The following is a 26,160-nucleotide window of genomic DNA, read 5'->3' as shown; positions in this document are numbered from 1 at the left end:
TTGTGTGAAAGGGTAAATGAAATGTTAGTGCCAAGTGATCTACAGGACACTGTCCATAGCTGCCATTTTCTCTACCAAATCCTCTGGTCAGTATACAAACTACCACAAGTATTCCATTTCTCAACATTCTCACCTGTTCTGCCCTCGCCATCACTGCTTTAATGAGCACTTACACAAGGAAACAAGGAACCTGAGGCATCAAACTGGATTGGAGCAATTGTGGCAGCCTGCTACTTAGCTCTCACTGCCCTTTACTGATTAGAAGGGTCGAGCAGCCCATAGGAGGAGCAGGAACTCAACAAGGGCTGAAAGTCAGCTGCCAAAAGTGGGTGACCAAGAAGTGGCTATATGATGGTAAGGAGAGGCAGAGAATGCGATGGTTGGTTGGCATAAATCTCAAAGAAGTGCAGTTTCACTTGAGGATGGAAAGAGTACTGGGAAGTAAAAGGAAAACACCTTTATTTGCAGCAAATATACTTAGCATTTATGAACCACCTGTCATTTCTTGAATCAACTTTTTTGTTTTATTTGATTTGTTGGAAAGATCATTACTGTTTCAGATTTACATTTGTTGGGTCTATGAGCATCTTCACATTTTTCAATGTTTTATTTCATCAAGCATCTTTATTGTAGCAATCATGTACGTGGTATCCATTGTGCATGGAGTAGATTTATTTGGCTGCAAGCATCAGAAGCAGATTAGCTAACTTCACCCAAAAGAGGAATGTATGGGCAGGGTAGGAGGTGGATGGTAGATGCTGAGCAAGCTCTGGTGTGGACAGAGTCGCCAGGCAGTCCAGGGACCCAGGTGTAGGACCAACAGACGACTTCATCCTGGCACCACTGTCGAAGCCATTAGCTCAATTTCCAACTCTATGTCCCTCCCCTGAACGTTCAATATCCTGGAAAAGAAAGTTTGATTGGCATATCATAGGTCACATTCCCTCCCCCACCCCCAGGAGGGAGGGACAGTTGTGAGTGAACAAGAAGGGCTTGATTAATAGCCCCTCAAATACTGAAATAGTCTACTCAAATACTCTACAAATACTCTTCTCCGGATGGAAATCTGGAGCCTGCTACCAGCAAAAGAGGTCAGGGAGCTGGACATACAACTACACAAACTGACATCTACTATAGGAAGGCACATAAAATCAGCAAAAGTTTCACAGGATGCAAATGGCACATCCATTCCTTGCCTAGGGAAACCCAAGGGAAAGTACCAGAAAAGGTACCTTGGAATTATCTAACAGGGAAGCATGGGAAAGAGCAGTAGGAAACATGGTAAATTTCAGAAAACGCAAAAAGTTTAAGATATTGGAAACTTTGTTCACAATGAAACAGGAGGTTCAGAAATCACAGTGGAAATGTCTGGAAGGATGGAAGGCTGAGGGGGTTGGGCTTGAGGGGTGGGTTGAGTTGTATCATCTTAAAATGGGAGATGATGAGTGGAGCTGTGACAGGCCTAAGAGAAAATCTTTCTATTGTGCAAGAGCTTCCAGGTCCCGGGAGATGGTGTGCTGTCCGCCTTCTTTATGTCTACATCAACCAGAAAGATCCAAAATGACTGGCCACTGATGCTGCAAATTACCCCTTGAGAATGCCATACCTAGATCAGGCGTGTTTGTGAACTGGATTTTTAGGCCAGGCTTATATTCCTCAAATACAATGATCTGTCAAAAAGAAGATAAGGAGGTCATGAAAACGTGCCCTGTCTCTGAGGGTAGGCCGAGTCCAAGAATCATGGACCAGGGGGCCAGGGGAGGGGCTCACCTCATTTCTTCCTAATTGAAGCCAGGGTCCTGGAAGGTAAAGAGCTTTCTGGGGACCTATTTTCCAGTAGCGCCCTAGGTTTTTTCCATTGATGAATATTACCCCTTTATTCCAGCCCTAGAAAAGATTGGAATGGAAGATTCAAGATCTGAAGTTCTGGATTTAAAGACACAAGGAATGACAACTAGCCCTGGATGGGAGGTGACTCAGAGCATTCTTTACTACTCACCCTGGTGTGGAGTTGACTCTGCAGCCTCAAGAAGGAGGGCACTGATTTCTACTCAACTCCTGTGTCTGTCCAAGCCAGGGGAAGGGCTATATCCTGAAAACATTCTGGGCCCAAAACATAGCTAGAATTGTACAACTTGAGATGTGGCAATAAATGTGTTGGAATCTCCCCTACAATATCTTCTCGAGAATGGACAATGAGTTCATTAAGGGTCTCAGCTCTTGAATTAGATCTGGGATCTTGTGGGCCCTTCTCATCAGGCTTCCTGTGCAGTGGGTACTATAGCTGTCCCCAGTAGGACACACTACTCATGTCTAGCTTGCATTTCTGGTTTAGTTTCCATCTTACCCTAATTAATACTGGGGAAGGGAGAAGCATCACAGATGCTTTAGAGCTTAGATCCCTTACACAGGGCAGGACTCGTGCAACGAGGAGGTTTTTCTCAAAGGTCCTTCTGGGATGGGAGGGAGATGGGCTTGAGAAGACCAATCACTCACCTCCAGGTTTATGAAGGTGTCGTTGGGAGTTTCATCAATTTTCAAGTAACCAAGGAAGAAGGCAGGGCCCCTCGTTTTAGGGGTGATTGATTTCCAATGGTTAGGAAGGTTCCTATGAGAGAAGTCAAGCAGCAAGTGGAAAAGCAGTGCCTATCTTTACTATGTATGTGTCATGGTGATCTTTGAGGTAAATCTCTCCCTGCCAGAGCCCAGTGGGCCCTCTAAAGCTCTAGCATAGGCATGTGCCTCGCAGGGCATAGTTAATAAAACACGAGAACAGAAAGTGGGTGAATGAGATTAAGGTCACTGTTCTGCCCCCAGATAACTATGACACTTGAGGTCATTTCCTTCAATGTTCTGGGTCTTGATCTCCCTTCTCTGTAAACCCAAAGGTTAGTCTTGGTGATCTCTGAGGTTCATCCCATTTCTAAATGCTTCCCATCTTCAATCAATTGCCTTGAGTCAATGGCCAGGCACCCACCTCTCTATGAAGTTAGTTGTCATATCCAGGCAGGATATTGTAAATCTTCTTAATGGAGAATGGTCCAGATAGATATCCCCCGTTATACCTGGCATGGAGGAAGAAAGGGAGCCTGAGAAGGTGAAAGAGATGCAGATGTGCATTGGCTGCGCCAGGGCTACGCTGAAGGAAGATGGAAGTTTCTGCAAAATATGAGTGCACACCTCTTAGGTAAGACTAAATCTTCCATAGTGACAACACAGGAGTCACTGCAATGCTAGTCAGGTCTGCTTGAAGTTAGCTCTAATCCTTAAGCAGATGGAAGCACTGAGGTAGGAGAAGGAAGGTGTGTATGACTCTGTGCCCAGTGAGCACTGGAGGCTGGGAGAGGACAGCAGCAGGCATGGGCTCCAGAGAAGAAAACACTTCCTGGGAAGGGACCCTAACCATTTGTTCTCCAGAGGTATTTTGCAGCTTTCTTCCAAAGAAGCAACTTTGAAAAGCCTCTTCTCCCAAGAAGATGAGCAGTGCACTGATGCTGACTTGGTTTTACTGAACACACTTGGGGAACCTAGGAGCAAGGTGGTTTGCTCCACATCATTTCCCGGCAAATAAGACTTCATCATGATGTCTTGTTGGCTGAGAGATCTTGCTCTCTTTCAAACTGTGTAACTGTCCTCTGCCTGAGGTGAGAGCATCAGGAATTTGGTCACAAGCTTCTTCATTCTAGAACCCACCTTTTCTCTCCTTATTGATATTCTGCCCATAAGCGAGTCGACCTTGATTCTCCACCAGGATTGTCAGGTTCTTGGCTTTCTTTTTGTCCTGTCCAAGAAAGACCAGCAGAATTGGTATTACTCAGGCATCATCTACAGGCCTTCTAGATCTCCCCTGAAACTAAGATGGGATATAAGCAGAGTGATCGACATGAGAAGGCTGCAAACCTTCTTGTGTTCTTGCCCCTTCTACTCATCGCATCCCCTCCACCCCTGCCACACTGCTGGGCCAGTCCTTTCCAGGAAACAGTCATTTGAGCATTTTACTAGCGACTCTTCTAATGCTGATGACCAACCCAGAGTTTCTTGAATTACAAATATCCAAGGTAAAATTCTGCTCACCCTCGGCATGTCCACTGTACCTAGAGACTCACAGTCCTCCCTCTGCAAGGACCCATTCAAAAGGACAGTGGGAGGCATAATGGACCATCACAGGCCAGGTGTGTGGACAGCTGAGCCCAGGGCTAAGCAGCCAATGGAACTCTTGGTTGATTGACAATTGAATTACATACCTGGTTTTGGGGGACAGCCAGATTATCAGTGGAATGATCCAGGACTCCTATATACTGCTTATCCAAAAACACCTGCCAAAGAGAAGAAAGCACTATTTGATCCTTATAAAGAAAGGAGGAAGAAGGACTCAAAAAGCAAAGAGAGGGACAAGTCTTGTCTCCCAGAACTCTATAACCTGACCAAGAATTCATAAAATCAGTGTAATGGATCCAATTCTGACAGGCTTTCCCAGATTTTTATCTGAAAACCTGCTATCTCTTCTATATCTGGTTTGTAAGCATGATCTGAATCTAAATCCATTTTCCTCTATTCCCTACAATGTTGCTTCAGCCCTAGATTAGGCCACCTCAGAAGGTTCACCGCCTTCACCATCTAGGCTAGGAAAAGGAACAACAACTAATTTGCCCCTCAGACTGAGTTAAATTACAATTTTTCAAATGAAATTTAACTAAGAAATGGTAAGGATAAAACCCACACATTAAAAATGCAGAAAAGGTTAATACACAGAACAGAGAATTCACATTTTGAACTTCCTAGAGTTATTACAATGTTCATATATTCTACAGTCATTTACTAAGTACCTACACCAGGGTTGAATATTTCCTTGGGGAAGGGTCATACAAGTCTGCCACTGATGAACTCAGATCAGGAGATAATGTGCAGAAATAATCAGAATAAATAATTGACTAATTAAAAATAGTCAAACTACTCTGACTCTGGAAGCATAGAGGGAGAACAAATCTAGACATGGTGATGGTGGTCAGGGGAACCAGTGGAGACCATAAGTAGAGATGTAACATGATGAGATTTTTACCTTAGAAGGAAGCTCTGATGGCAGTCAGATAGAGGGATTTAGTAAAGAGGAGAGGGGGGTGGAGAATAAAGGTAAGAGATCTGAAGAAGGAACATTAGTTTTGAGGGCCTATCAACAGCAGAAGAAAGATACAAAAACTAGATTAAGACAATGACTGTATGGATTTTCAAAGAAGAAAAATTGGGTTATATCAAACCATACAGGAGATTAATTGAAAGTAAGGTGTGAAGGAAAAGAAGAGGATGGCAGCAGCATTTTTAGATTGAGAGGCTGAGAACCCATGAAAAAATGTAAGGAATGAGGTTTCTTTAGGAGCTAATGAGTTTGATTTTGAACATGGGTTTGAGCAGCCTATGGACATATAAAGATAAATGCCCAGTCTACAGCAATAAATATGGGTCTGCAGCTGAGGAGGAGGGGAGGACTGGAGTTGTAAACAATGAAATACTTGAAGCCTTGGAAGAAAAATGTGAAGCACAAGAAAATTTCCCAAAAAGTACCTAGAGGACAGACTGAAATAACCAAGAAACAGATCTCCTAGGGTTTAGGACACAAGGCAAAGGTTGGACACCACCAGAGGAAAAAGGGACAAAGGAGGGGAATTGCAATGACAGAACTGTGAGTTGAAACCAACAGCTGCTACTGCCAGCACCATCCCCAACACTAAAGACACTTTAGAGTTCTCGGACCTCTGGGCCTGTGACTACAGACAAAGGGATCTACTACCCCAGCAAAGGGGAGAGAGGGGGACACAACTAAGGCTGACTCAGCTTCTGACCCACAAATTTTCTCTGCTGTGTCAGGTGGGACCACACAGTGGTTTGCTCTGGTAGCCAGGGAAGGAATGGAGGAATTCAAACCTCGAAACCTTCCTCTCTTCTAGCTGGGACTAATTGTTGAGGACGCCCCAGGAAAGGGGAGAGAGAGAGACATAACCTAAGGCTGACTCAGCTTTTGACTCACAAATTTGGTCTGCTGTGTCCCAAGAGCCCTTCTAGGCCAGCTGGGGCAGTGCCATTGTTTGCCTTAGAGCCAGTTAAAGTCATACAACCCTCCCAATCTCCTCCTCTACTAATAGGGACTGATTGTCAAGGACTCAGAGGGGAGTGGAGTGGGGGGCTGCCAGAGAAGGCTGGAGAACTCTCAGAGAAAGTTCGAATTATGAGGCTCTTAGCCTCCAGACAGGAAGCTCTATTACATTGATCCAGTCTACGTTGCAACAAATACACTCCGACCAGGCATTGAACTGAGAGCTGCCAAAGAGTGCCATCTGCTGGCAGACCAAGGAAGTGCACACAAGAAAGTTAAAAATAATTAGGAGAGTTTTTTTCTGGTCTCTATAGCCTCCTTCCCCAAGGCCCTAGGAAGTGAGTCTACAACTAATTACTGGGTCCAGTGCCCAGATTTGAGCAACCAGCAGGACAATCCAAAAAATCCAGGTCAAGCCAAGAATCAAAGTGCAGTGGTAATACACAGCCTCCTTCCACTAAATCCCTACAAAAGAGAAAGAAATTGAGCATCTGCATAAACTACATCCTAATCAGATGCCTAGATATCAGCAAAAAATTACAAGCCATACTAAGAAAATATAAGACATGACCCAAGAAAAGGAATATATCAGAATTTGAGAGAATAAGCATGATGCACATAAACTTCCAAAATCAAATTAATGAGTTGAAAGACAATGTTATCAAAGAGATAAATGATATCAAGCAGTCATTGAGTGCAAAGAAGAATTTGAAATGCTAAACAGAAAAGTAATAGAGCTCATGGGAATGAAAGACACAATAGATGAGATCAAAAACACATTTGAGGCATACAACACCAGACTTGAAACAACAGAAGAAAGAATAAGTGATACTGAAGACAGAACAGCTAAAATTGGAGATAGATAAGAACAGAGAGAGAAAAGAATGGAACAAATTGAGCAGAGGCTCAGAGAGTTGAATGACAACACAAAATGCAACAACATACATGTCATGGGAGTTCCAGAAGAAGAGACGGGAAAAGGGGCAGAAAGAGTATTTGAGGAACTCATAGCTGAAAATTTCCCAACTCTCATGAAAGAAATGAACTTACGTGTCCAGGAAGCTCACCCAATCAGAATAAATCCAAAAAGACCTACTCCAAGGCACATACTACTCAGGATGTCAAATGTCAAAGATAAAGAGAAAATTCTCAGAGCAGCAAGGGAGAAGCAAACCATCATGTACAAGGGATGTCCAGTAAGACTTAATGCAGATTTCTCTTCAGAAACCATGGAAGTGAGAAGACAGTGGTATGATAAAATTCACATACTGAAAGAGAAAAACTGCCAGCTGAGAATTCTTTATCTAGCAAATTTGTCCTTCAAATATGAAGGTGGGTATAAAATATTTACAAACAAACAAAAACTAAGCAAGTTTGCAAAAAAGAATCCACCTTTCCAAGGAATATTAAGGAAGCCTTAGAACCTGAAAGAATAAGACAGGAGAGACAGGCTTGGAGGAAAGTATAGAAGAAAGAATAGCAGAAAGGATAACCAAAAGAGTAAAAAGATAGACAAAAATAAGATATGACATATGAAAACCAAAGAATAAAATGGAGAATTAAATAGTGTATTTACAGTAATATCATTGAATGTGAATAGATCAAACTCCTCAATCAAAAGATACAGGCTGACAGAATGGTTAAAAAAACATGAGCCATCCATATGCTGCCTAAAAGAAACTCACCTTAGACCCAGCAATACAAACTGGCTGAAAATGAAAGGTTAGAAAAAGATAATGCATGTGAATAAGTCATCAGAAAAGAACACGGGTAGCTATACTAATATCAGACAAAACAGACTTTAAATGCAAAAAAGTTGTGAGAGATACAGAAGGCCATTATATATATTTTTAAAAGGGACAATACACCAGGAAAATATAAGTCATAAATATCTATGCCCCTAACCAGGGTGCCCCAAAATACATGGGAAAAACTCAGGGAAAACTGATGGGAGAAATAGACATCTCTATAATAATTATTGGAGACTTCAATACCCCACCCACATCATTAGATAGAACAACTAGATAGAAGATCAACAAGGAAACAGAGAACTTAAACAATATGATTAATGAGTTAGACTAATAGACATATACAGAACATTGCATCCAAACTCAGTAGGTTATACATTCTTCTCAAGTGCCCATGGATCTTTCTCCAGGATAGACCATATGTTAAGGCATAATGCAGCTCTCAATAAATATAAAAGATTGAAATTTTACAAAGCACCTTCTCAAACCATAATGGAATGAAACTGGAAGTGAAAAATAGACAGGAAAAAAGTAAATTCACAAATGTATGGAGGCAGAACAACACACTCCTAAACAATCAGTGGGTCAAAGAAGAAATTGCAAGTGAAATTAATAAATATATTGAGACAAATGAAAGCAAGAACACAGCATATCAAAACTTATGGGATACAGCAAAGGCAGTCTTGAGAGGGAAGTTTATAGCCCTAAATGCCTATATTTAAAAAGAAGAAAGAGCTAAACTCAAACATTTAACTGAACAACCAGAGAAAATAGAAAAAGAACAGAAAACCAATCTCAATGCAAGCAGAAGGAAATAAATAATAAAGATTAGAGCAGAAATAAACGAAATTGAGAACAAAAAAAAAAAAATAGAGAAAATCAACAAAACCAAAACCTGATTCTTTGAGAAGATCAATAAAATTGACAAACCCCTAGCTAGACTAACAAAGAAAAAAAGAGAGAAGATGCAAGTAAATACAATCATAAATGAAAGGGGAGAGGTTACATTGGCCCCACAGAAATAAAAAGAATCATAAGAGGATATTATAAGAAACTATATGCCAACAAACTAGACAACCTAGATGAAATGGACAGATTCCTAAAAATGCACAACCAATCTACACTGACACTACAAAAAATACAAGAACTTAACAAGCCAATCATATTTAAAGAGATTGGGTCTGTCATTTTTAAAAAATCTCCCAGGAAAGAAAAGTCCAGGTCCAGATGGCTTCACAGGTGAATTATACCAAGCAGTTCAAAAAGAATTAACACCAATCCTGTTTAAACTCTTCCAAAAATTTGAAGAGGAGGGAAAATTACCAACATATTTTATGAGTCAACATCACCCTAATACCAAAGCCAAATAAAGATACTACAAGGGAAGAAAATTACAGACAAATCTCTCTAATGAACATAGATGCAAAAATTCTCAACAAAATACTTGCAAATCGAATTCAACAGCATATCAAAAGATTTACACATCACGACCAGGTGGGATTTATTCCTGGTATGCAAGGCTGGTTCAACATAAGAAGATCAATCAACATCATACAGCACATTAACAAATTGAAGGAAAAAACACATTATCATCTCAATCGATGCAGAAAAGGCATTCAACAAAAGCCAGCATCCTTTATTGATAAAAACAATTCAAAAGATAGGAATAGAGAGAAAATCCCTCAATCTGATAAAAAGGCATATATAAAAAATTCACAGCCAACATCATACTCAATGGGGAAAGATTGAAAACTTTCCTTCTAAGATCAGGAACAAGACAAGGATGCCCACTGTCACTGCTGTTATTGAATATTGTACTAGAAGTTCTAGCTAGGGCAACTAGACAAGAAAAAAAATTAAAGCATCCAAACAGAAAGAGAAGTAAAATTCTCACTGTTTGTGGATGATATAATCCTGTACTTAGAAAATCCTGAAGTATCCACCGCAAAGCTACTTGAGCTAATAAATGAGTTCGGTAAAGTGGCAGGATACAAGATCGCCACTCAAAAATCAGTAATGTTTTTGTACAGTACACTGAACAGTCTGAGGAGGAAATCAGGGAGAAAATTCCATTTTCGAAAGCAACAAAAATACTCAAATTAACCAAAGAAGTACAGGACCTATATGCAGAAAACTACAAAACAATGCTAAAAGAAAATTTAAAAGACCTAAATAAATGGAAAGACATTCCGTGTTCATGGATTGGAAGAATAAATATTGTGAAGATGTCAATCTTACCCAAACTGATTTATAGATTCAGTGCAATACCAATTAAAATCCCAACAACTTACTTTACAGAATTTGAGAAGGCAATTACCAAATTCATTTGGAAGGGAAAGTGCACCTGAATAACCAAAAGCATTCTCAAAAAGAAGAGCAATGTAGGAGGATTTTCACACCTTGAAACATATTACAAAGCTACAGTGGTCAAAACAGCATGGTACTGGCATAAAGATAGACACATCAATCCATGGAATAGAACTGGGAATCCAGAATAAACCCTCACCCATACAGTCAACTGGTTTTTTACAAACCTACCAAGTTAAAGTTAACAGGACTAAACAGTTTCTTCCACAAATGGCGCTGGGATACCTGGAGATCTATAACCGAAAGAATGAAAGAGGACCCCTATCTCACTCTCTTTATAAGAATCAACTCAAAATGGATCAAAGACCTAAATATAAAAGCCAGGACCATAAAAAAAAATGTAGGCATCTTCTAGTAGGTGGAGGTTTCTTGGACTTTACACCCACAGACACACACAATAAAAGAAAAAATGGGTAAATGAGATCTCAAAATTAAACACTTTTGCACCTCACAGGACTTTGTCAAAAGGGTGAAAAGGGGGAAACGGACTTGGCCCAGTGGTTAGGGTTCAAACCCTGGGCCTCCTTGACCCGTGTGGAGCTGGCCCATGCACAGTGCTGGTGCGCGCAAGGAGTGCCATGCCACGCAGGGGTGTCCCCCGCGTAGGGGAGCCCCACGCGCAAGGAGTGCACCCCGTAAGGAGAGCCGCCCAGCGCGAAAGAAAGTGCAGCCTGCCCAGGAATGGTGCCGCCCACACTTCCCGTGCCACTGATGACAACAGAAGCAGACAAAGAAACAAGACGCAGCAAATGGACACAGAGAACAGACAACCAGGGGAGGGGGGGAATTAAATAAATCTTTAAAAAAAAAAAGGGTGAAAAGGCAGCCAACTCAATGGGAGAAAATAATTGGAAATCACGCATCTGATAAGGATTTAATATCCAGGATATATAAGGAGATGTTACAACTCAACAATAAAAAGACAAACGACCCAATTAAAAAATGAACAAAAGATGAATAGACATTTGTCCAAAGAAGAAATACAAATGTCAAAAAAACACATGAAGAAATGATCAACATGGCTAACGATGAGGGAAATGCAAATCAAAACTACAATGAGATATCATTTCATACCTATCAGAATGGCCATTATTAAAAAGACAGAGAACTACAAGTGTTGGAGAGGATGTGGAGAGACAGGAATATGTATTCACTGTTGGTGGAAATGCAGAATGGCACAACCACTGTGGAGTACTGTTTAGCAGTTCCCAAAGTTGAACACAGAGTTGCCACATAATCTTGCAATACCACTATTGGGTATACACCCAGAAGAATTGAGAGCAGTGACACAAACAGACATCTGCACACCGATGTTCATAGTGAGATTATTCACAATTGCCAAAAGTTGGAAACAACCCAGGTGTCCATCAACAGAAAAATGGATAAACAAGCTGTGGTCTCTTCACACAATGGACTATGATGCAGCTGTAAGGAGAATGAAGTCATAAAGCACATGGCAACATGGATGAACCTGGAGGACATGATGTTGAGCGAAGCAAGCCAGACACAAAAGGACAAATACTGTACGATTGCATTACTGTGAACCAAATATATTGTGCAACATATTGTATGATTAAAAAAATGTTAAAGGTATCCAGTACATTTAATTGAGAAATTTATGTTTTTAATTTAACTGTGTTTTTTTTAGTTTTTAATTGTTTATATTTTCAATTATTAAGTGTACAAAATAAAGTTTAAAAAAAATTCCCAACACCTAGTGAAATGGCTCTTCAGTTAGAGTCAGCCTTGGCACTGCCACTTTTAGTATAAACAGCCTTTAAAAGTCACTTAATTTCTCTGAGGATTCCTCTTCTATAATAAGTATCTCAGATGGGTGTCATGAGATTAAATGAAAAGAGCCAACTGCAGAATGTAGCATTTAAATGATAAGGATTGATGCACAATAGGCAGAGGGGCTACTAAAGTTTTTCTCAAGTCACCTCAAAAAAACTCCATCAGTTCCCATAGGAGTTCAGTGGGCACCCTCCCCCCCCAGAGCTCCCTCACACCTTAGACATACAGTAGCAGTAGCATACAAGCAAAATATTTCATGGAAGGGACAGAGGTTAAAGAAAGAGTGATAATTTTTGAAGGTCATAAAAAGAGTTCATCATTGTTTAAACATGCTTCTCAGCAGTAGTTGAGTTATAAACACAGAGAAGTGGCCCTGGGACCAGTCCATTGTCCCCTACCTGACCGCGGTCTCGAACATGGTTCCCCGAGTAGAGGTAGCCTCCCCTGGTGATGGAAGTCTCATAAACTGTGTACCCAAAGGATTGTCCATTACCTTGATTCACAGACAGACGCTCCATGTTGATTGGCTTGAATGACTTGATTTTCTGGCAGAGACAAGAGCAAAAACAGGATGACAGTTCAGGTTAGAGAGAATAAACTCAGAAACCTCTACCCAAAGCCCAAGTCGCCAGAGGAATGGTCCCGAGAGCCTGGGGACAGAAGCATAAAAAAGAAAAACGTAGTGATCGTCATGCTTAAGCACTGCATATAAATTGCCCTTTTTGTTTTCCGAAGCAGCCTCATGTTTCTCTGTATATACCAGGGAAGGCATTGTTATTTTTTAGATGGAAAAGCTGACTTCAAGAAAAGGGAATGATTTGTGGAAGAGTCACTCATCAACTCATGATGGAGTTTGAACTAGATTCCTATGGTCAGTAATCCCAAACGACGTGTGCCAGATTCTAACACTGGCCATCTCATCTGTTTCCTTTTCATACTATCTGAGAGACCTAATTCTAACTCATGGTCTAGTTGACCAAAATGGTTTATGAATCTGTTTATCTAGCACTGACCTAAAGCATTCTTTATCTGCTTACCCTCATATTTACTGAACTTCTCCATCTGGAGATCCATAGATATTTCTAACTCAGTATAACCCAAACTGTATTTACCACACTTCCTTATCCTACTCTTTTTTCCTTTCAGAAGAGGTAAAAAGCATGGACAATATCCTTGACACCTCCTTTAACAGCCCACATCAACCCAAAGAGTCTTACTCAAAACAGTTGTTTGACTGATCCTCCTTAATTCCTATCATCTAAGCTCAAGCACTCTTTACTTTTCTCTTGGATTATGGCAGGACACTTCTATTTGCTTTTAATGCTCTGCCATGGCCTCACTCAAATCCATACCCCATGTAGCTACCTAAAAATCCTGCCAAGTGATCATTTGACTCCCACCCGTGCAATAAAATGGTTTTCCATAACTTTTAGGGGAAAAATCAAATTTATAAGTACAAAAAATGGCCCTTCAGAGCTCCTTGTGGAAAATAAGCTCTGTGGCAGGACGTGCAACAAAAGAGCTTGATACATCCTTGTGACCAAAAAGCAAAGATCTCCATAAATTCAATAAGTCATAGCAAGAGGACAAGATGCAAGAGCCAATTTGGGAAAGCGGACTTGGCCCAGTGGTTAGGGCGTCCGTCTACCACATGGGAGGTCCGCGGTTCAAACCCCGGGCCTCCTTGACTCATGTGGACCTGACCCATGCGCAGTGCTGATGCGCGCAAGGAGTGCTGTGCCATGCAGGGGTGTTCCCTGTGCAGGGGAGTCCCACGTGCAAGGAATGCGCCCTGTAAGGAGAGCCACCCAGCGCAAAAGAAAAGTTCAGCCTACCCAAGAATGGCACCGCATACATGGAGAGCTGACACAACAAGATGATGCAACAAAAAGAAACACAGATTCCCGTGCCGCTGACAATAGAAGCGGACAAAGAACACGCAGCAAATAGACACAGAGAATAGACAACTGGGGTGGGGAGAAGAAGGGGAAATAAATAAATAAATAAATAAATCTTTTTTTAAAAAAGGAGCCAATTTGAAGGGCATTCCAGTAGTCAAAAATGGGACAATATGAGCATCTAAAAGAACCACTATGGTAGGATCAAAATATACTGTGTGTTTTAAAATTTCTGAGTTTATAATCATATGAAGAGCCATATTAACAAAACAACTCACTGGCTACCTTCAGAGGACAGCCATTTGTTATTTTGATAAAAGAAAATTATGAGCTTTGTTCTGACTTTTCTGTATAAACTGTACTTTAAGGTAGCAAAAACAATTGAAGGAAAATTGCTTTCTGTAGAATAATTCAGGGGAGTAAATGAAAAAGAAATGATAGAATTAGAATAATACCATTTTGAAAACCCTAATGAAATACTAGATACAGGCAATAATCGTTATGGCTACTAAAACCATTAGGTAAAAGGCTGAAGGGAAAAGTGATATTTGGGGGTTCAGGATAATTCCACCTGGACCCCATTGATGAATTATGAAAACAGAAACAACCAGACATTATGTTCTTGGAACAGGATGCATAGAAAGTACATAGCACTACGTACAAAGTACACTTGGAAAACAACAAAGGAAAAACTTAAACTGAATCTATCAAGATCTATCACCTTGCTAAAAATGCAGAGAGTACAGGAACATATTACTTGACACAGTGGGGATCTAATTAGAAAAAAAAAAACAGAACGTAGGGAATTCTATAGTACAAATAATGCAGATTCTTGAACAAATAAATGGAATAAGAAGAAAAAATATTTTAGGTAAAAGAGATGTAAAACAGAGAACCAGCAAGATGGCAGTGGAATGAAAAAGGTGCTCCTAGAGTCAGCTCCTGTTAAAGAGCAGCTATTAAATACCCAGAGCTATCTGGAGCTAGGTGAAGCACCTATTTGGGGACCAGAAGAGCATCCTGCCACATCCTTGAAGGAATGGAAAGAGGAGACTGCCCATCTGCAGAGAAGCCTCCATGACCCGGAGGCTGGTGCCCATCCACTAGAGGCACAAGCCACCTCGGGAGCTGTTCTGTGGCCTGAACAGAAAGCTTCCTGTCCCAAAAACAGGGGAGGAAGAGATGGTTGGGCACCAACTTCATCTACCGATGAGTAAATTTGGTGGGCTAAAGTACAATCCTGAAAACAGCTAAAGTCTGAGCCTGTCCAAGTTAAAAAGAGGCTGGGAGGTGCCATCTTAACTCCACACCTGGCACGAGTGGAAATGGGGCAGACTGAGAATCCAAGTGCTGGGGGGGACCGGCTTCTTTCCATCCAGGTGAGATTGCAGCTCTAGCCCAGGCCTCAGTGCCACCTCCATCAGGGAGGAAGCTGTGGGGACATACACCAGCTTCTCTTGGAAACTATCGGCCAAGCCGCGGAGGCTGGTGATTATCCTACTCTGGTGGCTCGAGCCACCCATGAGCTATTCTTTGGCTAAAACTGGAACCTCCATTTCTCAAAAACAGGGGAGGAGATGATTGGCTGCTGACTTTGGCTACTGATTGGTAGATTGACTGGCTAAGATACAACCCTGGGAACAGCTGGGGTGTGAATCTGCTCAAGTCAGAAAGAAGCCAGTGGCTGCCATTTTGACTCCGCCCCCAGCCTGAGGGGAAGCCGGGCTGACCGAAAATCACAGTGACACTAGGAACCAATTTCTTTCACCTAGATGGGCCTGCCCTAGTCTAGGCTTCAGCCCTGCCTCTGGCAGGGAGAAGGCTGGCAGGCCCTACACCAGCCTATCCAGGTAACTGTGGGTACCTTTGGCTGCCACAGACTGAATAATTAGAAGTCTATCAGGGCAACGGCAGTCATCTTTTTTTTTTTATTTTTTTAATTTTTTTTTATTGATTTTGTAATAATATTACATTAAAATATATATGTGAGGTCCCATTCAATCCCACCCCCCCACCCCACCTCTCCCCCTCCCCCCAGCAACACTCGTTCCCATCATCATGACACATCCATTGGATTTGGTAAGTACATCTTTGGTCACCTCTGCACCTCATAGTCAATGGTCCACATCATGGCCCATACTCTCCTCCATTCCATCCAGTGGGCCCTGTGAGGATTTACAATGTCCGGTGATTGCCTCTGAAGCACCATCCAGGGCAGCTCCATGTCCCAAAGACGCGTCCACCTCTCATCTCTTCCTGCCTTTCCCCATACCCATCATCCACCATGTCCACTTTTCCCAATCCAATGCCACCTCTTCTATGTGGACATTGGATTGGTTGTGTCCATTGCACCTCTATGACAAGAGGAGGCTCAGATTCCACATGGATGTTGGATGCAATCCTCCCACTTTCAGTTGTAATCACTCTAGGCTCCATGGTGTGGTGGTTGTCCTTCTTCAACTCCATCTTAGCTGAGTGTGATAAGTACAATAAATCATATTGTAGGTGCTGGAGTCTGTTGAGGCTCAGGACCTGGCTATCACATTGTCAGTCCAGAGATTCAAATCCGCTAAATATATCTTAAACCCCAACATTAACTGCACCTCCATCACCTTAGCATGAAAGTCTTATGAAGGAAGATCCCATCTGAGTCCAGATTCATCACACATAAACACCAGTTCCAAAAAGGGGCCATCTGACCTGGTAGTTAACCCCATCGGCCATGATCATAACTCCCATGGGTCTCTTTAGCCCTCGAAGGAACCGATATCTGGGGGTTGTATCTGCTTTATCTGTCTCTCTGACTCTGCTCAGTTGTGCATGAGGGCAATCCTTCTGCCAGCCTCCAGACTCTTTTTTAGAAACTCGTAGCCATATAAACTCATTTCTCTTTTCCATTTCCCCCTTACTTTAGGTCAAACAGCATTTTAAATTCATGTTATTTTATGTAGACAGGGATATTCTGCTGATCCACATTGAACCTTCCGTATAAGGTCCTTTTCCAGTTGCATCATCAGTTGGTAGTTGATAGTGGTCCCTCGGTACGGCAGTCATCTTGAACCCACACTGCATAGACTGCTGCCCACACCTGCAGCTCCATCCCCACCTCAGGCAGGGGAGAAAGCAGCATGAAGCTTCATCAGTCTCTCTGTGCAACTACAGTCTAGGCCTATATAACTTGGATTATTCCACACAGCTGTGACTCTGTCCCTACCCCTGGCAAAGAAGAAAACTGGGAGAAGCTTCATTGGTCCCTGGTACAATGAGGGCAGCTTGAGTCTCCACAGCCTATAGCACCGATTGCAACCTTGGCTCCTACTGCACAACCAGCAAGGGAGAAAGGGCAGGAAGCCCTAAAATAAAGAGAAAAACTGCACCCAGAATAAATACTCTAGTAAGCCAGATGCCAATACACCAACAAAAAATTACAATCCACACCAAAAACAGGAAGCTATGCCCCAGTTAAAGGAACAAGATAAGCCTCCAGATGACATAAAGGACTTGAGACAACTAATCATAGATGTTTAAACAAATCACCTTAATAAATGCAATGAGATGGCTAAAGAGATTAAGGATATTAAGAAGACATTGAATGAGCACAAAGAAGAATTTGAAAGCATACATAGAAAAATAGGTCTTATGGGAATAAAAGGTACAATAAATGAAATTTAAAAAACATTAGAATTATATAATAGTAGATTTGAGGAGAAGAAAGGATTGGTGTGTTTGAAGAAACGGCCTCTTAAAGTGAGCATACAAAAGAACAGATGAAGAAATGAATGAGAAAAATTGAACAAGGTCCCAGGGAGCTAAATGACAGCAAAAGGCATGTAAACATACATGTCATGAGTATCCAAGAAGGAGAAGAGAAGGGAAAAGAGGCAGAAGGAATAATTGAAGAAATAATGGTAGAAAATTTCCCAACACTACTGAAGGACATAGATATCCATGTCCGAGAAACACAACATACTCCCATCTTAAAAAAAATTCTGAATAGATCAGCTCTGAGACACATACTCATCAGAATGTCAGATGCCAAAGACAAAGAGAGAATTCTGAGGACAGCAAGAGAAAAGCAATGCATAACATACAAGGGATACCCAAAAAGATTAAGTGCTGATTTCTCACCAGAAACCATGGAGGCAAAAAGACAGTGGTCTGATATATTTAAGATACTACAAGAGAAAAACTTCCAGCCAAGAATCTTATATCCAGCAAGACTGTCTTTCAAAAATGAGGGCAAGGGAAGTGGATTTGGCTCAACTGATAGAGCGTCCACCTACCACATGGGAGGTCCAGGGTTCAAACCCATGGGCCTCCTGACCCATGTAGTGAGCTGGCCCAAGTGCAGTGCTGATGCACGCAAGAAGTGCCACACCACATAGGAGTGTGCCCTGGGTAGAGGAGTCCCATGCTCAAGGAGTGCACCCCATAAGGAGAGCTGCCCTGCATGAAAAAAGTGCAGCCTGCTCAGGAATGATGCCACACACACACAGAGCTGACACAGCAAGATGACACAACAAAAAGAGGCACAGATTCCTGGTGCCACTGACAAGAATACAAGTGGACACAGAAGAACACACAGCAAATGGACACAGGGAGCAGACAACCGGGGGATGGGGGAAGGGGAGAGAAAGAAATGAAAAAATAAATCTAAAAAAAATGAGGGCGAGATTAGAATATGCATAGATAAACAGAAACTAAGAGAATTTCTAAGCAAGAGACCAAATTTTCAGGAAATACTAAAGGGTATGTTAGAGACTGAAAAGAAAAGACAGGAGAGAGAGGCATGGAAGAGAGTCTAGAAATGAAGATTATATCACTAAAAGTAACTAAAAGTGTCAAAAGAGTGGTAAAAATAAAATATGACAGATAAAACTCAAATAGCCAGGAATAAACTTAACCAATGATGTAAAGCACTTATATTCATAAAACTGCAACTCAATGTTAAAAGAAATCAAAAAAGACCTAAGTAACTGGAAGAACATTCCATGTTCATGGATTGGAAGACTAAATATTATTAAGATGTCAATTCTATTCAAATTGATATACAGATTCAATGCAATCCTGATAAAAATTCCACCAGCATTAAAAAAAATTGAAAACACAATCATCAAATTTGTTTGGAAGGGTACGTGTTCTTGAATAGCCAGAAACACCATAAAAAGTAAAAGTGAATCCTCATCTCCAGACTTTAAATCATATTACCTAGCTATAGTGGTAAAAACAATATGGCATAAAGACAGACACATAGACCAATGGAACCAAATTTATGGCTTAGAAACACACCCTCACATGTATGGTGAAGTGATATTTGACTAGCCTGTCAAACCCACACAGCTTGGGCAGAACAGTCCATTCAAAAAATGGTGCTGAAAGAATTGGATACCCATAGCCAAAAGAAGGAAAGAGGACCCCTTTCTCACATCTTATCCAAAAATTAACTCAAAATTGATCAAAAACCTACAAATGAAAGCAAGAACCATAAAACTTCTAGAAGAAATTGTAGGAAAATATCTTCAAGACCTGGTAGTGGGTGGTGGATCCTTAAAGGAGATAAGAGGAGGACTGGATGGACTACTGATGTTTAATGTATGTAGACATTTCAGTCAGCTTTACTGTAAAAGTGTCGAAATGTATAGAGGGGATGGTAACACATAGTGAGTAACAGTTAGTTTATAAATGGGGTTGTGGCTGAAAATGGTAGTCTAGGTATGTAAATGCCAATTGACAGAATGCTAGAGAATAATCTAGGAACGGAATAGCACAGTAAACCAAGAGGTGGATGAGAATTGTAGTGGATGGCACAGATGCAAGGGTGTCCTTTGTGAACTAGAGCAAATGTACATCACTACTGCAGGATGTTGGGAATGTGGAGTAGCATGGGAATAATACAGCCGGAGTGAACTATGGACTGTGGTTAGCAGTAATAATATAATATTCTTGCATCTATGCAAAAGATGTACTGTGTTGATAATGAGGCAGTATGGAAAATGTCAGCCAAATGAACACTATGGACATGGTAACAATCAGATGATATTATCTTATCTGTAGCAAATGTTCCACCACAGTATGGTGTGTTGATGGAAGAGTGTTGTTTGGGAATTCTGCACATGTGCATGATTGTTTTATAAGTTTACAACTTCTGTCTTAAAAAATATATTTAAAAAATAATAATAGGGTGGGTTGGGGGAAAGACACACCAAATGTAAGAGAAGGACTATGATTAATAGTAAGATTTTGACAATATTCTTTCATAATTTGTAACAAACATCTCACGACAATGCAAGGTGTTGATGGAGGGTTGATGTATGGGACCCCTGTATAATGTTATGCATGTTTGCTTTGTAAGTTCACAACTTTTACTATACACTTAATTGTTTATGTATGTTCATATATAAATGATATGAAGATAATAATAATAGGATTGGTTGTGGAAAATACTTTGGTTAGCAGTAATATTTTGACAATGCTCTTTAATCATTAGTTAAAAAGGTTTAACAACAATGCAAGCTATTGGTGGTAGGGTGAGTTATAAGAGTCCTGTATGATATTACATATGTTTGTTTTGTAAGTTCACAACTATTATTATACACTTATTGTTTATGTATGTTTATGTATGAGTGATATACTTCAACAAATTAAAAAATAAAAAATAATTTTTTAAAGATATGTAAAACATATCAACTCAATGCAAAAGTGTGATGGACCTCATTTGGATCTGAATCTTAACAAATCAATGCTAAAAAATTTTATGAGATAACTGAGAAAATTTGAACATTGGATTTTTTATGATTTTAAGCAGTGGGGTGCTGAAGCTGAGTTGTACCAGGTCGTGAGAGCCCACTGTGCACTTCGCTCCCCAGTCTGTATTCACTGATATCATCTCGACAGCTTGGAATCAGCCATGGTAGGAGTATTGAACCACAGACATCAGCAAACATTACTAATCATAGCTTTTCCTTCCAGAGAGCCAACTGCTAAATATTTCCTAGCACACCAATTATTTTAAGAAATAATAATAATTATTGTTAAGGGTGATAATGATTTTGTAGGTTTTTTTAAAAATAAAAGTCTTGATCTTTTGAGAAAGATACTGAACTATTTATAGCTAAAATTATATGATATTATATGTGCTTAGAAATAATCCTGTGGAGGGTGGAAGAGAATGAGTAATGGTATAGATAAAAGAAGACAAGCTATATATTGATAAAGATGAAGCTGGGTGTTGAGCACATGGGAGTTCACTAGTGTTTTCTCTACTTTTGTTTGTTTTTGAAATTCCATAAGAAAAAGTTATGGAATAACAGCAAGGCCATAAAGTGGCTCCCTCCTTTGGTGTCTGTGTCCCTTTCCACCACCCTCCCACAAAGACTTTTCACTTTAATCCCAATTGCATTTGCCCAAACAGGCAGTTTCCTCCATGTCTTTACAAATAGGGTCCACAGTGCCTCAAACTCCTTGCTCTCCACCCTGCTGTCTTCTCATTAGCTTCTATTCATCCCTCAGGTCACAAAATCACCTTGACTGCAATGCCATCTTGTGATTTAATCTGATTGTCCAACATTCTGACAATAGCTTTATAAAAATAATAACTGCTAATACATATTCAGTACTTATCATGTGCCAGGTACAGATATTAACTGTTTAATCCATACAATAACTTTATGAGATAGGCATTATTATTATCCTCATTTAATAATGAGGCTTCTTCGGCAGAGTGAGGATGAATGACCTCCCTGAGGCTCCTAACTGGTAAATATGGGAGCAAGGATTCAAAACTGAACAGTCTGGCTCCAGAGCAGGTGCTCTTTAGTGCAACACTGTCCCCTCAACAGTGCTGTGCCAGCTTCATTCCTTTACCATGGAATCCAGAATCCTCTAATCTCTAGCCTACTCCCCTTTCTTACCCATTAGATTTGAAGTTCTCTGAGATGACACCTTGACAACATAGTTCTAAAAATCATTAATGTTCAGGAAGCACTGTATAAATAAGCATGCAGCTTCTGCTCTGGACCAGGGAGTAACTCAGAACCGTAGGGGTAACTCAGAAGTGGCACATAGACCATCCTAGAGCAGTGGCTGCTGATCCTCAGGGAGAGTGAAAGTACAGAGCTACACAGCTACCACCTCTGTTTTAACCAGCACAGTCTGACTTTTATCTGTTTTATGGATTTAATGTCAAAGTAAGTTTGAAGAAATAGCCCCTCTACTGACACAAAAATTTGACAAGCATCACCACAGGTACAGAATGCCTTCCTTCCAATTGTCTTCAGAAGACAATAGATCCTCTTCCTGGCAGGACTGTTAAACAGAATATTCTTGGTAAACTGCAGCGTGTATACTGCTTCTTCAAATTCAAATTTCTTACTCTGAAATCTTTATCTGGGTTCATTATTCTAAATTATAAAGTTGGGAGAAGGAACTAAAACTGCTCATGATTGCTATTTGTTCCTCAATAACTCACACCCTGTTCTGTGAACTAAGACCTTCCCTCCCCTTTCTTTGGTCCAAAGGCTATTCCACATTTCTATGCCCAGGACATGCTCACCTCATCCAAGTAGGGCAGCACATCCCACAGTGATAGGAAATGTGTTGGTGTTATTGATTCATATGCAGTCTTGGGTATACGTTCTGGTTTGACAGACTCGGGCACCTCTGCAATGAAAAATAGGCAGTTGAGCCATTTCAGGATCTTTCCTTCACCGTTCTAAGGTACGGCCTGTTCTGCTATCCCAAAGCCACCAAGAATGAAGGACCAAGTCATGAGACATGACTTCCCAATTCCAGTGAGAGTCATGAGACTGGCCATAATTGACTGAAATTTCTATCATATCTGCCCATGAAGCAGGGTGCCCTGCTGGGCCAGTAGTTCTCCACCTGACTGAGCATCAGAATCTCCTAAAGCCCAGTGGGAAAATACAACTGCCAGAATCCACCCTTTCCTCCCCATCTCAACCAGGATATCCTAATCTAATAGCTCTGCAAAAGGTCTGGGCACCTTTGGTTTTTAGAAGTTCCATGGAGGATTCTGATGCACAGCCACAACTCAGGAACATGGCCCTAGATGTTGAGTGCCTAAAGGGCAGGCATTCTATCTTGTGCATATTTGAATCAGTGAAAAAATACACCAGATCAAATTGACTATCTCCCCAAAAGATCTCTATCCATTCCCTCACTGCCCTCTTTGCAGGACAGCACCCTTGTGGGACTGAGATAGCGTTTGGATTGAGTTCGTGGCTAGGTACCTATAACTTGGCTAAAAAACTCTTCATACATGATGTACTCAGATGTGTATTCACCATCCTCTGTCAGTAGTGCTGTATAGTCTGAAAAATATAAGGAAATTTGTCACTTTCCCTTGTCACCACAGGAAGAGATAAGAACCTAGCACTGAGCAAAAGGATGCTTAATATTGTTGCTTTGGGGAGAGAAAACTTTTGGCATTAGACAAGAAAATGCCAAGTGACCATCTTCTTGAAACCTCTGTATGTGTCCCCATTGCTCCAAACCAGAAGATACTTGCTATACCTTCCAGGGCTTCCATAGGACATATAATAAACCCCTGGCTAGAACCTGAAGCTACTCCTATCCAATGAATCCTTCCTATTCAATTTCTCACTTGACTACTTCCTTTCTTTGATTCCCAACTTCTCACTTGTCTACTTAGTAGAGCTGTAGACTTAGGAAAACACAATAATCCATACACTGATGCTCTAAAGAGATCCAGAGTAATCTGTTCTCTAAGAACCAGGTTCTGCACAACAGATGGACAAATTAAACTACTGGCTTCTCTGCTTGCAAAGTCCCCAAAAGCCTAATCTAGTTGTGTATAAATTCTAGTACTGACAAGAGGAACAAATACCACACCCTCAGTCCTCACATGCATGAAGGTAAAGCATATTGTTCTGGTTGTTGTGAAGCTTCTATTTGAAAGTTCCAGTCTTAAATGGAGGACTGACATAGGTTGAAACAAACTCTGGGGGACAATTACTTGCCATAACTGGTGACCATGGGGTGATAGCCATTCAAATCTGTAGCTCCTCCCATAAAGCCAAAGTTGGTGCCACCATGGAACATATAGAAGTTGAGGGAGAACCTCAATTTGAACATATCACGCACATTTTCCATCATCACTGCGTATAGGTAGGAAGAAAAGGAAAATTAGAGTTTGAGAAAGGTTAACAGTCCCTCACGGTATCTTCAAATAATCTAGATCTCATATAAATCAAATTTGATTGTTCTGTCCTTGAACATCAACCAAGACCTCATACCCAGAAGATGAATGGGATTATACAGAATTGACTGGAAATTTATTGTTTTCTTCTCCTCAGTTTCACATTTGAAAGATTGTTTTCTATCAAACAAAATGCAAGTATTAAATACTTGCTTGTGCATTATGCCCATATTAGTAACTTTTGACAGGTTTTTTTTTTTCCATTATATTGTGTGGTTTTTTTCGTAGTTTTTTTTTCCTTATTTTCTTTTAAATGTTACATTCAAAAAATATGAGGTCCCCATATGCACCCCACCCCACCCACACCACCCCTCCCACATCAACAAACTCTTCCATCATTGTGGCACATCAACTGCACCCAGCGAATACATTCTGGAGAACCACTGCTGCACATGGACAGTGGTCCACATTGTAGTCCACGCTCTCCTCCAGTCCACCCAGTGGGCCATGACAGGACACACACCGTCCAGCATCCATCCCTGCAGCACCACCTAGGACAAGTTCAAATCCTGAAAATGCACCCACACCATATCTCTTTTTCTCTCTCCCATCAGTAGCCACCATGGCCACCCTCTTCACATCACCACTACAATTTCTTCCCTTACTAATCATAATATTTCCCCAGCAGAACTCCAGTAAGTCCACTCTAATCCATACTCTATTTCTCCATCTTGTGGACCTGGGATGGCTATGTCCAGTCCCCCTCTACATCAAGAGGGGGTTTAGATTCCACATGGAAGATGGATGCAATTCTCCTGCTTGCAGCTGTAGGCACTCTTGGCTCTCTGGTGGGGCAGTTGGCCCTCTTCACCTCCCTGTCTGCTGGCCAAGGTAAGCCCAAGAAAACAGAGGGTAGGAGATGCAAGTCTGCTGAGGCCCAGGGCCTGGCCGTCACATGGACAGTTCAGAGATTCAGGTCTCCTGAGTACACACCAACCCAAACCCCAACGACAGGTCTGGTGAAAGTAACAGAAAAGGCATGTGTGGAAAGGTTATATCTGAGTCCAGCTCCATCACACTCAGGAACACAAACACCAAGGTAGGGTCAACTGATATGGCCCTGAACTCCAGAGCCATCTGCCTTGACCATAGAACCTGTGAGTCACTGCAGCCCTCAGGAGAATCAGCACCTGGGTTCCCATCTACCTTGGCTGTCCCTGGTACCCTGCAGAGGCATGCATAAGTATCACCCCCTAATGACCTCCCGACTCTTTTTTGGGGACTTTTAGCCATATTAACTGACTTGTCTTTTCCATTTCCCCCTTTTTATCCAAAGTCTAAAAACAGTTTTAACACCTGATATTACATGTAGGCTGAGATATTCTGCCGGTCTGAGTTGACCTCTTTGTTCATGGTGTTTTTATAGTTACATCATCAGCAGGTGCTTGGTAGTAATCACTTGGTGCCATGGAGGCTCATCCCTGGGAGTCATGTCCCATGCAGGGGGGAAGGCAATGCATCTACATGCTGAGTTTGGCTTAGAGAGTGGCCACATTTGATCAACATGGAGGCTTTCAGGAGGTAACTCTTAGGCATCCCACAGCTATAGGCCTAGTTCATATTTCAGGCACACAGGCTCATAATCAGAGCCATCAGTATCAAGGGCTCATCGTTGGACCATCCATCTTTATTGGTCTTTGCCATTGCACTTGGGGGATTGTTGTTGTTCCATTGGGGAATGTGATAGAGCTCCCCTGGTCAGGAATTCAGCACTCTCTCATCTGTCGTTTCCAACCGAAACCACTATGAAAATATCCAAACCTCTCTATTACCCTGTATACATGCCCTGGAGAACTCCCTCCCAACCATGTGCCCCCCACTAATGACATCCCACACAAGTGATCCTCCCCCACCATAGTTGAACCTCTCTGTAGTCCAACACTTCTTCAAAAAGGAAGCCCAATACACTGCCAGGTTCCGTTAATAGAAAATTGGAATATAGTGATGGGTTTAAAGGTTAGATATAGAATACATAGAAATTTAGAAAAATTAAATAAAGGAAAAATAAATTGGGGTATCGAAGAAATG

General features: G+C 41.2%; 1 protein-coding gene across 1 annotated transcript in view; it reads right to left on the bottom strand.

Annotated features, from left to right (window-relative positions):
* Positions 1 to 442: 442 nt before the first annotated feature.
* Positions 443 to 26,160, bottom strand: part of LOC101423221 (beta-galactosidase-1-like protein 2) — an 88,679-nt gene continuing 62,961 nt past the window's right edge. Inside the window, exons 11-21 of the mRNA XM_004467678.5 lie at positions 23,894 to 24,031; positions 23,144 to 23,224; positions 22,447 to 22,553; positions 12,396 to 12,542; positions 4,245 to 4,316; positions 3,694 to 3,781; positions 2,978 to 3,065; positions 2,497 to 2,608; positions 1,771 to 1,887; positions 1,607 to 1,670; positions 443 to 902 (exon numbers count right to left, since the gene is read on the bottom strand). Coding sequence (XP_004467735.1) covers positions 895 to 902; positions 1,607 to 1,670; positions 1,771 to 1,887; positions 2,497 to 2,608; positions 2,978 to 3,065; positions 3,694 to 3,781; positions 4,245 to 4,316; positions 12,396 to 12,542; positions 22,447 to 22,553; positions 23,144 to 23,224; positions 23,894 to 24,031 — 1,022 coding nt within the window. The 3' untranslated portion in view covers positions 443 to 894. The remainder of the gene's footprint in view (positions 903 to 1,606; positions 1,671 to 1,770; positions 1,888 to 2,496; positions 2,609 to 2,977; positions 3,066 to 3,693; positions 3,782 to 4,244; positions 4,317 to 12,395; positions 12,543 to 22,446; positions 22,554 to 23,143; positions 23,225 to 23,893; positions 24,032 to 26,160) is intronic.

The sequence above is a fragment of the Dasypus novemcinctus genome, chromosome 27 (assembly GCF_030445035.2).
Source record: "Dasypus novemcinctus isolate mDasNov1 chromosome 27, mDasNov1.1.hap2, whole genome shotgun sequence".
NCBI lineage: Eukaryota > Metazoa > Chordata > Mammalia > Cingulata > Dasypodidae > Dasypus > Dasypus novemcinctus.
Note: the sequence above shows the minus strand (reverse complement) of the source record. Positions and strands in the feature narration are given on the sequence as shown.